This window comes from Abramis brama, assembly GCF_963993115.1.
Source record: "Abramis brama genome assembly, chromosome: 10".
In the NCBI taxonomy this organism is placed as follows: domain Eukaryota; kingdom Metazoa; phylum Chordata; class Actinopteri; order Cypriniformes; family Leuciscidae; genus Abramis; species Abramis brama.
In genome coordinates this window covers 30848218-30861867 of record NC_139972.1, presented here as the reverse complement: position 1 = coordinate 30861867, position 13650 = coordinate 30848218, and the positions used below count along the sequence as shown (strand labels likewise).

At 37.0% G+C, this 13650-nt stretch overlaps 1 protein-coding gene across 1 annotated transcript in view; it reads left to right on the top strand.

Annotated features, from left to right (window-relative positions):
* Window positions 1-13650, top strand: part of LOC311091490 (uncharacterized protein) — a 300883-nt gene that overhangs the window by 215593 nt on the left and 71640 nt on the right. The window contains exon 27 of the mRNA XM_084127442.1: window positions 12907-13320. Within this exon, the coding sequence (XP_083983568.1) occupies window positions 12907-13320 (414 nt within the window). The remainder of the gene's footprint in view (window positions 1-12906; window positions 13321-13650) is intronic.

Sequence of the window (13650 nt, the reverse complement as noted above, 5' to 3'; positions counted from 1 at the left end):
GTCCTTTTGGTCATGACCCACAGCTCATGACCAAAGGTGAGAATAGGAACTGCAGAAGCTGCACCAATCCGTCTGTCAATCTCCCATTCCATCCTTCCCTCACTCGTGAACAAGACCCCCATATACTTGAACTCCTCAACTTGAGGCAGGAACTCTCCACCAACCTGAAGCAGGCAAGCCACCCTTTTCCGACTGAATAACAGGCCTAGACTATTGTAATTTTCTGCTGTTATTTTTTTTTATTATCATTTTTGATTGGTTGGGTATTCTACAGCCCTTCATTAAACTTCTCAACACACAACCCACATTTTTTTAATCAATGCACAAATCATAGAAAACAGATTAACGCTATCTGTACCTAAATTCTATATGGGTGGGCAAGGCAGACGTTTGGGTTGGCTCAGCCTACCCCTGCCCATGCCTAGATCCCGCTTACAAGTTTACTTCAAATAGACTGATATTAATATACTTACTTCATAAAGTATATTTAATAAAATTAACTTAAAGTATACTTATTTTTCATAAGGGAAGGCATGAAAATAACTGAAGGAAATGTCTATTTGCTAAGCCAGTTTGTTTGATTCATATTCTTTTGGTTTCTCTGCCCAATATTTAAAAAATGCAATGAAAATACAGGTATCGGTACTCAGTATCGGCAAGTGCTAAAAATAAAAGTATCAGTATCGGACTCGTTATCGAAAAAGTGGGATCGGTGCATCCCTAAATAATACTTTACATTTCAGTTTGTTTTTCACTAAACCCTATCGTACACCTTCATTACTTAGAATATATGACACATGTTGCATGGGACTGTTCTGTAATACTTTTGGATCTTTTTTTTAAAAGCTTGATACTGGTTGCTGTGCCATTATATGGACATTTTTTTTACATTTCCCATTTTGTGGTCTGAAAAAGAAAGAAGGGCACAATACATTAGACCAACACCAGGGTAAATAATGACTTCAATTTCATTGTGGGTGAACTATCCCTTTAAAGTTGGCAATACAAATTTCATTTTATGTTGCAAATTGTTGGTTATTTGTTTTTCTGGGTAGTTTGTAGGTTAATTGTTTTGGAATGTAAGTTTTTGTTTCAGTAAGAATGTAAGAAATTGTTTTTACTCCTTGTGCCCAAGGTTGAGACCAGATAAAGGAACGTCTCCAGCACCCTCTTGCACATCTCTACAAAGTGACCAGTCACTGGATCGACCAATAATGTTCAAAGATGGATCTCAAAACAATGAAAGGTATGAGGAATAAGAGTTTCGGGTCTGTATTATACATATATACAAAGTTCTAGCATGAAACTCTAGATGTTGCAGGCTAATAGATCTTTTTACTCACCTGTTCATAATCACATCGTTATCTGTAGGGCACTGCTGATTGGTTCATGCTGTATCAGTAGCCAATGAGCTCGCTGCTCAACCTTCAAATACTTGGGTAGCATTTGCCTTAGCAGTGCAGCGCGCTCAGAAACCCTCCACCTTCCCCAGCTCCACCTGTATAGATCTGCTACGGGCAATTCATGTACGCTATATTGTACAGCAGCATCATGTCTTACTTGCTCACAGCAGCGTGTCGTGTATGTATTGGCAGTAGCAAGTCCCGTACTTGCTCAGCAGCAGCAGCAGCAGCAGCAGCAGCAGCAGCAGCGTAGCAGATCTATTCCACCAAGACCAAACATACAACATTGTCATAACTATTACCACTCCGAGAGTTGTCATGACAGAAATACTGTTTTACTCAACAGATTGTCCTGGTGCGCTAATTTGATGGGCAAACGTTTCGAGTCCTCATATTTCATATTTCAAAAGTGCTCATATTTCATATAACAGTTATGTGTAAAAAATTGCTTGTATTATAGATAAAAATCTTCAGAGACATTTTTTTGTTGTTGTGTAAATATAATTTATTCAGAAGCAATATTCTCACCAGTTATGACAGCTTGTTACACCTTACTTAACCCCTTAAGTGTCACCGTCCCACAGGTGGGACGGTTGCCCATATATATTTAGAACAATAATATCTTAGTAAAAACCTAAAGTAATATTGACAAACTATACTGTATATCATTTGAAAGCTTACAATCTCTAGTTTTCATATTTGGTGGCTGTTTTATAAAATAAATTACAGAGGAGCAGTAGTTTATCAATCTGCAACAAGAATATTTCATATTCATTAGGCGTGTTTAGGCCTTTATTTTGAAATAGAAATAAGATCGGTAGAAACCTCAGTTTGTTTTCATGCCAAGAGTTCAAAAGATAACACCATTAAATTTTATGAGAAAAAAAGGTCTGATAATGTTTTGAATATAAAGAAAAATATGGATTCTCGACTTGTGATGCGGCAGCGAGCTATAACGCACATATGTGCTCTTTTTATGTTTATTAGAGGTTGAAATAAAATAAAATACTGCCAAAACACCCATACTATTTCTGAATAGGATGTATACTTCATAAATTGTATGAAATTATGGAAATAAATGGTTCAGATCACTCACAACATTAAAGGTTAAAGGTATAGTTCACCCAAAAATTTAAATTCAGTCATAATTTACTCACCCTGGTGTTGTTTTAATGCCATATTCTGCCTTTCTTTCTTTTTCTGACCACAAAAGGACAAACTTAAAAATGACTCATGATTTTCCATATAATTTCAGTTAAAATTGACCACATTCAGGGTTTAATAAGGATGTAAAAGTATCACAGAATGATCCCATATAATTAAAATCAAAATGTATTGTAACTTATATTTTAATGAATAACTTGACCTTAGAAGTTGGTCTTCTGTGCACAACTGTGCTTTCATGACACTGCATAATGCAGCGGTTCACTCTGATGTGCCCAGGAAAACAAGTGCACCATTTTGAGAAATCAAGATTAAACAAAACTCTACATAAAACTCAAGACGACATCATCTTTGTTCTCACTGAATTTCAGTATTTTAAAATGCATTGTTTTGGCCATTGGCCACTCGGCTTTCTAGGTATCATACTCGTATTGAAACTCATATTGATTTAAAATAAGAGTACCATAAATAAATTAAATGAAGAAAATTTTAAAGAGTCAGGAGTAGGTTGTGGTTCTCATGTCTTTTTTCCCCTACAAAGGTTGAGACAGAGTCCAGTAGCATCTCCTGCACCTTCATGCTCATCTCTACAAAGTGAGCAGTCACTGGATCGACCGATAATGTTCAAAGATGGAGCAGAGAGTTTGCTTACGAGTAAAAGGTATGACTGGGTTGAAATTTCTGGTGGGTTGCACAAGTTACATGTGTAGTTATAAATGTACTCATAGAAAGAAAATCAATTATAAAAACATGGAACACATTATTGGAATCAGGGGAAGGTTATGATCGTTATATGCAGTTTGCATGCCTCTTGTACAGTATTTTAACATCAGTTCATTCTTTCTCCCCAAGAATGAAACCAGATAAAACAACATCTCCAGCCCCTTCATGTACATCTCTACAAAGTGAGCAGTCACTGGATCGCCCGATAATGTTCAAAAATGGAGCAGAGAGTTTGCTTAGGAATAAAAGGTGTGAGCATTTAAAATTTGGTTGTAAAAATTCTGGAGGATACACAATTTACACATTTTGGTATAAATGTACTCAGAAAAATAAAACATTGAACACATTACTTATAGAACATAGAAATGTCATCATTATATGCTGTTTGCATGTCCCTTATCTTGTACAATATTTAAGCATCAGTTCTTTCTTTCCCCCCAAAGGCTAAGGCCAGATGAAGCAACATCTCCAGCATCTTCTTCTATATCTTTGAAAAGTGAGCAGTCACTGGATCGACCGATAATGTTTAAAGATGGAACACCAAGCTTCCGGAGTGAAGAAAGGTATTTAGATTTAGACAGTAACAAACCAAACATTATTTGTAGCGCACCTCCCATCCAATAATCAAAGAGCTTTGTGCTTTGTTACTTGACATAAGAAACAAAATATCTGCTTTCAAATTATGTAAATTTTATCACAAAAATCTAACTTTAAATGACATTTTGACAGGATGCACCGATACCACTTTTTCCAGAACGAGTCTGATACCAATACTTTCATTTTTGCGCTAGCTGTACCAATGTACCAGTACCAATACCTGTATTTTCATTGCATTTGTAATTTTTAAATGTATTGGGTAAAGAAACCAAAAGAATATAAATCATATTAGTTGGCTTAATTTGTTCATCAAATATATATATTTCCTTCAGTTATTTTCATGCTTAATTAAGCCTGCTAAAATGCATTGTATGAGCTTCTGTTACTTTCACTGTTAATTCTATTGCTCTATCATATTTTATCTTTCATTTAATAGAACAGCACATATTTAGAGCAGCTCCAGAAGGGCTCAGTGCTAAAGATTGGGTCAGTGGTTCAAATGTTTAGACACCAGTGAAATATCAATTCTTTATTCCAATTTTGATACAACAAAAACTTACAGCCTAATTAATGTGTATTCAAAACATTATTAAAGACAAGTAAGCAGTCAGTAATAAAATAAGAGCAAATAATCAAATTACAAATAGCACAAATAAATACAATAGAACAAAGAAAGGCTACAAATGAAATAAACAGTGTTTTTAGAGTTTTTCGGTTAGATCTAACAGTAGTGTTCAGGTACAGAAATTTTAATAAAGTAATCAAATGTGAAATAACACTGCCTATTCATTACTGTATAAATTAAATATAGATGGATATTTTTGTAAAGTTACAAAAGGTAGCCTATTTAGTCAGGAATAGTGAGTAATTTATTTATCCTTTGTTTGATTAACATTAAAACAGCAGCAAGTTTAATAGACTGCTGCCCCTTTAAGACCGAACGCATGGATGCCATTTGAATACTGTCTACGTTCAATTGAGATATAACCGACTTTGTTTACTAGGATACTCGCCAAGACGTACATTTTTACATAATTTTGTGTGAATTAGTCTGTACAAGCGCAAGATGTGAAAGAGAATTCAATTCAGTATTCATGCTGTTGCGTAACGTGGTAAGGGAAATAGCACGAAGACGAAGGAGGATGATAATAATGGTCTTTAATGACAAAACTCAGGAACCAGGAGAAAACCACACTTAACATTAACAAGAATGGACAAAGACTGAGGGAGAACACAGGGTATAAATACACAGAGCAAACAAAAGGAACTAAATTAGACAATTAACAGGACACAATTGAAGGAGATGACTAATTATACAGACAAGGGAAAACTGGGTCACAGGACTAAACTAAAAACACTATGAAACAAGGGAGACAGACCATACATGTAACACACGCGCTGTCTGAGAAGATGGTTTTTGGGGCACTCTTTGGATGATTGCATTCATGAAACTTCTTGACCTGCAAACATACACAAATCAGGTAACAGTTCATGTTTTACTTATACGATTTAGTTTTAATCCAAATGACACGTGTGCTTAGTGAACGATCAGCAATCAAGAGCAAGCAGCAGAAGCGCTCTCTCTCTCTCTCTCTCTCTCTCTCTCTCTCGTCATTTAACGTATATAATAAGCTACATACCTCATTTTACTTTCTTTGCCATTAACATCCGACTGAACTACAAACTTTCCACTGACGTCTGTGAAAAAGGGATGCGCTCGACCAGCTCGTGCGTCTAGAGACACGTGCGTGCTCAATCCACTGCGCGTTTTTCTCTTATCAGCTCAATCCACTGCGCGTTTTTCTCTTATCAGCTCTCGCACCACAGCTATTTAGGCGTTTCTATATTCCACTAATTAGATACATTTACTTCATAGACAGCCTTCTTTTTTATCCCCATTATACTCTCTGTTGTCAGTATTACTTTGTCTGGACACAAACACTGTATGCACGCTTGTTGGTATTTGAACTCAGTCATTGAAATGATGGAACATTTAATTATTATTATAATACAAGTGTGGCATTTAAAGGACATTAATGCTTTATTTATTTTCTAATTATATTAATGAGTAGTATAAAGATTTAGTCTGAATTGTTCATATGCAAATTCTCTTTGTTTTTAGTAGTCAACCACAGACGCTCACCTCCTAACAGATATGGAGGGTTGGGACAGTTCAATAAGATGCTTGGAGGGGACAATACAAAGATGTAAATCTCTGCTCTTCCACACAGAGAGTTTCTATGGAATGCCAAAGCTGCCGAAATAATAAATAAATAAAAAAATACATAAATAATTATACAAAGAAATGTAATAGAAAAAAACATACATGCATACATTAATTAAATAAATAAATATACACAAATGAAAAAAAAAAAAAGGCCAAAATTAAATGTGTATTTATACTTTTACCTCCTTACTGATGTATAAATGTATTTTTCCAAAAGTTTTTTTTTTCACAAGGGGATGTCTAATGCTTTTTACGGAAGTCGTCGGCAGCGCTGCACGGTAGCCTCCAGGAGCTCGACTGTTACCGAAAGAAGCGGTACAGCTGTTTCTGTCTTTTATAAATCTGATGAAACTAAAGACTCTTCGGAGATATGAAGGATGCAATATACTCTATAGGTACTCAAGATTAACATGAGATTGGCAGAACCCAGAGACCGCCATCCGTGACTAAAAATAACTATTGTTCTTAAATGTTTAACCCCCTAAACCCGAATTGTACCACCGGTGGTACACCCACCCAAAAATGCATTGATCATGAGATATTCCTAACGGAGTTAAGACACATACAACTCCATAGGTGGACATGCAGCTAAGTAAAATCAAATGTAGCTTTCACGTGGTGTTTTAACTTGTAGCTTCATGAAACATGCACAGATCGTAGGAAATGGCACATCATTACTTACAGTAGATGCTCCCGATTGAAATTAGTCCAAAATCATCATAATCAATTACGTCGATCATGAGATATTCCTCATGGAGGAACCATTTAAAAATACCTTTCGGATGTCAAGAGCTAAACAAAAATGCTACCTTGGTTCCAAATCCTGTAACTTTAGATTTCTTTATGCTATCACCACAATTTGATTCAAATGCAATGCAGCTCACGTGTAGGGGAATTTCACTAGATTAACTATGTCACAGCTTATATATATATATATATATATATATATATACACAGTAATACATACATTACTGTGTGTATATAAAATTTGGATTTCATACATTAATTTCTTATTTAAACAAAATCCTGTCATCCAGCCATCTCCTCTCTTCCTCTTTCATCCTCATCCTTTTCACCAAAATGTATTTTAGGCGGACAGATCAATACAATGGTTTGACAGCATTACCTGCCACAGTTGATTTTTACGCGCATTTGGCGGGTGTTAATTTCAAACCCTGGTTAGCTTTATTAATTAAATAATTTTCACATCAATTTCACAGCACACTTCCAGCCACTCTGCTAACAGAGGATCACTACAAATGCTCAGTGTGCTCAGAGGTCTATAAGGATCCAGTTTCCATCCCCTGTGGACACAGTTACTGCAAACACTGCATTGAGATCTACTGGAGCAAACCAACTCAAGCTGGAGGTTACGCTTGTCCTCAGTGCAGAAAGAGGTTCAGAAGTCGTCCTGTGTTGAGTGTAAATGTTGCTTTGTCTAAACTGATTGAGGAACTCCAGAAGGCAGGATTTAGTCCTGCTCTTCCTGCTCACTGTTACGCTGGACCTGAAGATGTGCCCTGTGATATCTGCACTGAGAAGAAGCTCAAAGCTGTTAAATCCTGTTTGACCTGCACTGTGTCTTACTGTGAGACGCACCTCAGACAACACTACACAGTACCAGGACTGCAGAGACACAGCCTGGTGGAGGTGATTGGATATTTGTCTGTCTATTTGTCTATCTTTTGGTCCATCTGTCACTAGAAAATGCAGCAATGTTAATAGTTGACTCTTTTTAATCACTCATTTAATGAAATTGTTCCATCTACTGCACAGGCCCCTGAACTGGCATTTATAAATCTGTTTTTTCCTCATCTAAAACTTAAGTTCATTTAACAATTAATATAATGTCCTTGGATTAGACTACTAATGTTTCTTTTGCTTAGGCTAGTCATTTACCACACAAAGAAGAGAGAAAATCCCAAAACGAAATCAGAGAACTGACTGCAAGAGTGACTGAACTGAAAGCGGTAACATCGGATGCCTTTTAGCCAACTCACCTTTTGGAGTTAATATTTTAATGTTCTTTTAAATTTTCAAAAGATTTTAATTTGATGTTTGTTTTCTCAGACCTTGAAAGCCAGAGATGCACAGACAAAACGTTTGTGTAAAAGATTTGAAGTGCACTGTAACGGTGGGTAAATACAGTGTCTGTATTGATTTAAATGCACTATTTCTGTCACAGAATCACTTTGTTAATTACTGATCAGAATATCATGTTATTAATGTATTTTATCAGTAATGCCCTAATACATTTCTTTGTGACAGGATCAAAATAAATAGCCTTGCAAAAATAAGCAAATATTTGTTCAGTAAAATCATACGTAGCACATCAATGTGTTTGCAGATATTTTTCTGTGGGACGAAGTTACATTACAGTATACATTAAGTTTACGTTAAGTATATCTGTCTCAGCTGTTTAAACGCGTTTGTCTTTCTGTTTGTATGATTTTCAGATTTTCCCTCAGATGTGATTGAGATGGCTGCTCTAGGTCGTCCTTTGAGTCTTGGAATGTTGTACGACAGTCGCAGCAATTCTTTCTGCCAAGGTGAGGTTTTTGTTGAAGCAATATTATAAATAAACAAATAAACTGGGGCAGAAAACAAAATGTTATGATTACAGGTTTTTTTCCAACTCTCGTGTCATTTAAATTGAGGCATTTTAAGAGCTTACAGAAATATTTTTAAACATGGCTGTCAATTTCACAATTAGTGCTGACCTGTAAATAAATTATATAAATATTTCAGAAAAGGCAAGAAAACACTTGTACAAAGAAATAATGTGTACAATTTGCATTCTGATCTGTTTGCAGGTACCTTTATGTGGGATGAAGATACGTTAGCCCGTATGAAAGTATCTTTGCCTCGGCCACAAACATATGTGAAGGTGTTGGAAAATGACTCCCTTCACGAAAGATTCAGAGTGCTTGAAATGTCCCCAGTGTTACAAGTTGGCACCCAGAGTGGACAAATAAAAATGAATGGGGCTGCAGCGTTTCTAAACCACCCAGAACAATCTCATTATCAGGAAAGAGCGACACTACACTACAGAACCACCACCAGACTGGACATGATCAGCCAAAGACTGTTACAGGAAGCAGCGCCTCCTAAAGTGGTTGGTCAAACCACAGCAACACACATGGTCACCGCTGTGTTCTTTGGAGGTCAAGCTTTTTTTGTTTTTGATAGTGACAGCTCAAACCATGAGAAAAATGCAGAAATTGTTGATGTTTTAAAAAAGATGACGTCAACATTTTGCTCAAACCATATTATTTCAAACTTCAGTACAAGTGAAAAAGCTAAAAGCTCATTACTTGCTTGTAGTCTCTACATTGATGTGGGTGATTGGAAGAGTCCAGTGTCTTTTGATAAGGCTGTGGAGATCTACGGTTCTCTGCCGACACTGCTTGGATCCAAAGGTGAGAGAGCAGTTCCTCTGAAGGTCTGGCTGTATCCTCTGAAGAAACTGGTCAAGAGCTCAGTGTGTGCTGCTCTGAGTGGAGTCAGTGGAAACTTGATGCAACAAGCTGAGAACATTCTGGAACATCTGAGAAAACAGATCAGGATCTGTCAGGACATGATAACAGACTACATCAATGTAAAGGTGATTATGTGGTTTCCGACTCTGGAAGATAATCTAATAGAGTTTTCAGAGCTTCTGCAGGAATACCAGACAACATTTCAGAAAGGAATCACAGACATTGTTCACATTAAAGAAGGGAAAAGAGAAAGGAGTTTACAGGATCTCCTAGAAAGGCACAGTCAATCACCATTCAGTGCAGAGAAGACAAACCAGTGGCTAGAGAATAAAGAAACTGAACTGAAGATTCTGAGTGACTGCAGAGCTGCAGACATCACTGTTGTGAAATCACAGGCAGAGTTACAGCAGGTCATCAGTGACTCACAGATAACCAGAGTGATGTGTCTTACTCTTTTCTCACCAGATGTTGAAGATTCATTCCTCACTGCTCTGAGGCAGCACTTTGAATCTGATCACATTATACAAAATGATTCACTCCTGTTTAGGCCTGTTAGAATCAATGATAAAGTGCTTATTAAAGTACAACTGTTTATTGCTGCAAATGAAGATGCAGATCAAACCAAGTTCATTGCTGCATTGATACCTGGTGATGGGTTTCCAGAATGTGCTGTCCGGTTTTATCGTGATGGAAGGATTGTGAGCAGAAATGTGAAGCTTGGAGTAAAACCAGATCTCACCCAAATAGCTCACATAAAACACACCAGTGTGTCCCTGAAACTGAATCAACCGCAAACCAAAAACATTGAGAGATATATAGTGGAGTACAGGGCTTTGGGTCATGATGGAAGCAACAACAACACTTGGAAAGAGATGGTTTTTGATTCCACAATTACCAGAGAACCCTGTATGATATCAGATCTAAAGTCTGGCCATCAATATCAGCTTAGGTGTATGTTTATTGAGCAGGACTGTATGAACTTTAGTAGAATTATGAACTTTCAGACAGTGGTTGCAGCAACACCTGGGCAACCCTTAGTGAATAAGCTGGACAGAGACACTCTCAGAGTCACATGGTTGAGGGCTGAAACTGATGAAGATTGTCCAGTGCTGCGGTATATGGTTGAGTATAAAGAAGCAGGACTGGAGGGCTGGTCATCAGTACTAACACAAGGACCTCAGTGTGAATGTACTTTAACTGTTCCTTACAGCACCTGCTGTAGAGTCAGAGTCTCTGCTGTCTATGAGGACGTCACCAGCAAACCTAGTGAAACACCAGTACCAGTAGATGGTGAGATACATGTGAAACATTTTAAACAGATACTTTTCATATAACCTTTTCTTCTATGTTTTCTTAACTTACAAATTATTTCCCATATTCTCTATAGTCTGGAGAATAAACCTCTCAGTAAGAAAGAGCTCCATCCTCCTAGAAGTGCTGAAACTCCAAACAGAGAAGAAACCAGTAGAGCTGATAGACTGGACAGATGAAGAGAGTGAAGTGAGGGGATTCCTCCAGTGTCTGCCCTACATCTCACAGCTCAGGTGAGAGTCTCATCAGGAAAATTACACTCATAGTTTGATTCAGTTTATTTTAATATTGTCATTTAAACGCATTAATAAATAATATTGTTAATTTAGATTAATTAGAAATACATTTATGTCAGATCCATTAGTGATGTAAGCTTAATTTCTATTGTTTTAATGTAGCTGAAGATTTTAGCTGCAAGACTGTAAGACAGATCTGTTGTTTTGATACCTATTCATTTTTTTTAGTTCCTACTGTTTACATTCACTTGAGATGAAACTGACTGCATTTACATTAATATTGAGCCAAAACACACTGAGAACAGAAAAGTAATGAAATCAAGCATTTTTTTTCATGACCGTGCAATTGAACATAGATTTAAGGGGTCTTGACATGTTTGTAATTATTTTAATATTTTCACTCTATTTTAAATACAGTCATATATTCAAAAAGATTATTTTCAACCCTCATTTTGACCTTTTGTTATAAACACTTGGTTTAAGTGCTACATCTCCTAAGGCTTGTCAGTAAACGGCCACTGTTATGATTGGCTAAGGTCATTTCATAGGAAAAAGTATCAGAGCCTCCAATATTGCACCTGAGTGTTTTGAAAACATTATCCATAAATATACAAATTTGAAATACAAAAACTGAATCTTGTTCATTGTTTATTTAGATTTGTTGAACCGCAGGATAAAACATCTGAATCATGGAAGAAAAGAAAAAGATTATTCATACTGGATTTGTGTCTGCAAGCTGCTGTTCACCAGAAAGAGACAACAGAAGAAACTGTGAAGAAACTGCTGTCATCTGTGAATTATGAGAGATGTGATCTCCTGCTGGATCTGTGGTCACATGTGAAGGACTATGAGACTCAAACAGGCAGGAGTGTCCTTCCAGCATTACAGCCAGTTTATCAGTCAGCTCCTGCAGTCTGGAGAATAAAGCTCTCAGAGAGAAAGAGCTCCATCCTCCTAGAAGTGCTGAAACTCCAAACAGAGAAGAAACCAGTAGAGCTGATAGACTGGACAGATGAAGAGAGTGAAGTGAGGGGATTCCTCCAGTGTCTGCCCTACATCTCACAGCTCAGGTGAGAGTTTTTATTTTTATTTGTATCTGTTCATCAAATCTCTGTTTGATTTTTTTCAGTTGAACGTCAGATATTATAGATAGTTCGCCGTCTTCAGACACAGTTGTCAAAATAGCCAACATGTGGAGTATCTCATGTAAATACAGTCGGTTATATGGCTTAAGTGAATGTAAACAGCTTAGTGAAAACTGAATATGTGTCAGTATGGGAGATCCAAGCATGCAGTCTTAAAGTGACAGCAACGGAAGATGTTAAATAAATGTATACATGGCAAAAAAACTTACTGTACCTAAAAAGTGTCATTTATTTAATTTGTATCTATCATATTTGTCCTATTGTTTGTAATTGGCTTCTTTATTTTTAAAATAAATATCTATATGATATCGTTATCATGAAAAGTTGTTGGTCATATTACCCACCTCTAATGGATGAAGCTACAGTGTGCTACACAATGTTTCAGTGCAGTTGTGATAGATAATTTTATGTGTGCGTGGGAGGGGGGGGTGCCTGTCCATTTCGTCCCGTTATCCACCACGGGAAATCTGGTCACCCTAACCATGACACATGCATGTTGTATTGACGCGAGAGCAGACATTGTTGTGTGAATTTTTAACTCCTATATATGACTGCTAAAATATAGCCTCGCCTGCAGGAAAAATGTTCATAAGTGACAGTGTGTATTTACTTTTTCTACAGATTTTCTCCTCAACAGAAGGGGTCTTCCAATGAGACAGAAATGAAAAAAAGGTTACTGGCATTGAATCAGTCTTTTCAAGTGCCTAGTTTACCAAAGGAAATTATAGAACTATCTATGGAGACATTATTCTCATACATGTACTATGGGAATTGGGATTTTCTGCTGGATCTTTACTCACATGTGAAGGACTATGAGTTTCAAACAGGCAGGGATGTCCTTCCAGTGTTTCATCCAGTTTATCAGTCAGCTCCTGCAGTCTGGAGAATAAACCTTTCAGAGAGAAAGAGCTCCATCCTCCTAGAAGTGCTGAAACTCCAAACAGAGAAGAAACCAGTAGAGCTGATAGACTGGACAGATGAAGAGAGTGAAGTGAGGGGATTCCTCCAGTGTCTGCCCTACATCTCACAGCTCAGGTAAGAGTGCAGTTACTGTCATTGTTACTGTCTTTACAGTGTGTACAATCGCTGAGCTTTAGGAAGCCTCCAGACTGAGCTGACATTCAGTTATGTCAGTTACGCCAGAGGAGAACTGGCCCCCGACTGAGCCTGGGTTCTCCCAAGGTTTTTTTTTTTTCTCCATTAGGCCACCTGATGGAGTTTTTCGGTTCCTTGCCACTGTTGCCTTTGGCTTGCTCAGTTGGGGATATTTAATTAATCAATCAACAATACTATTGATCAGCATTACCAAACGTGGACGTTTTCCACTAGAAACAAACATTGATGTATTGTTTTAATTTAATACTG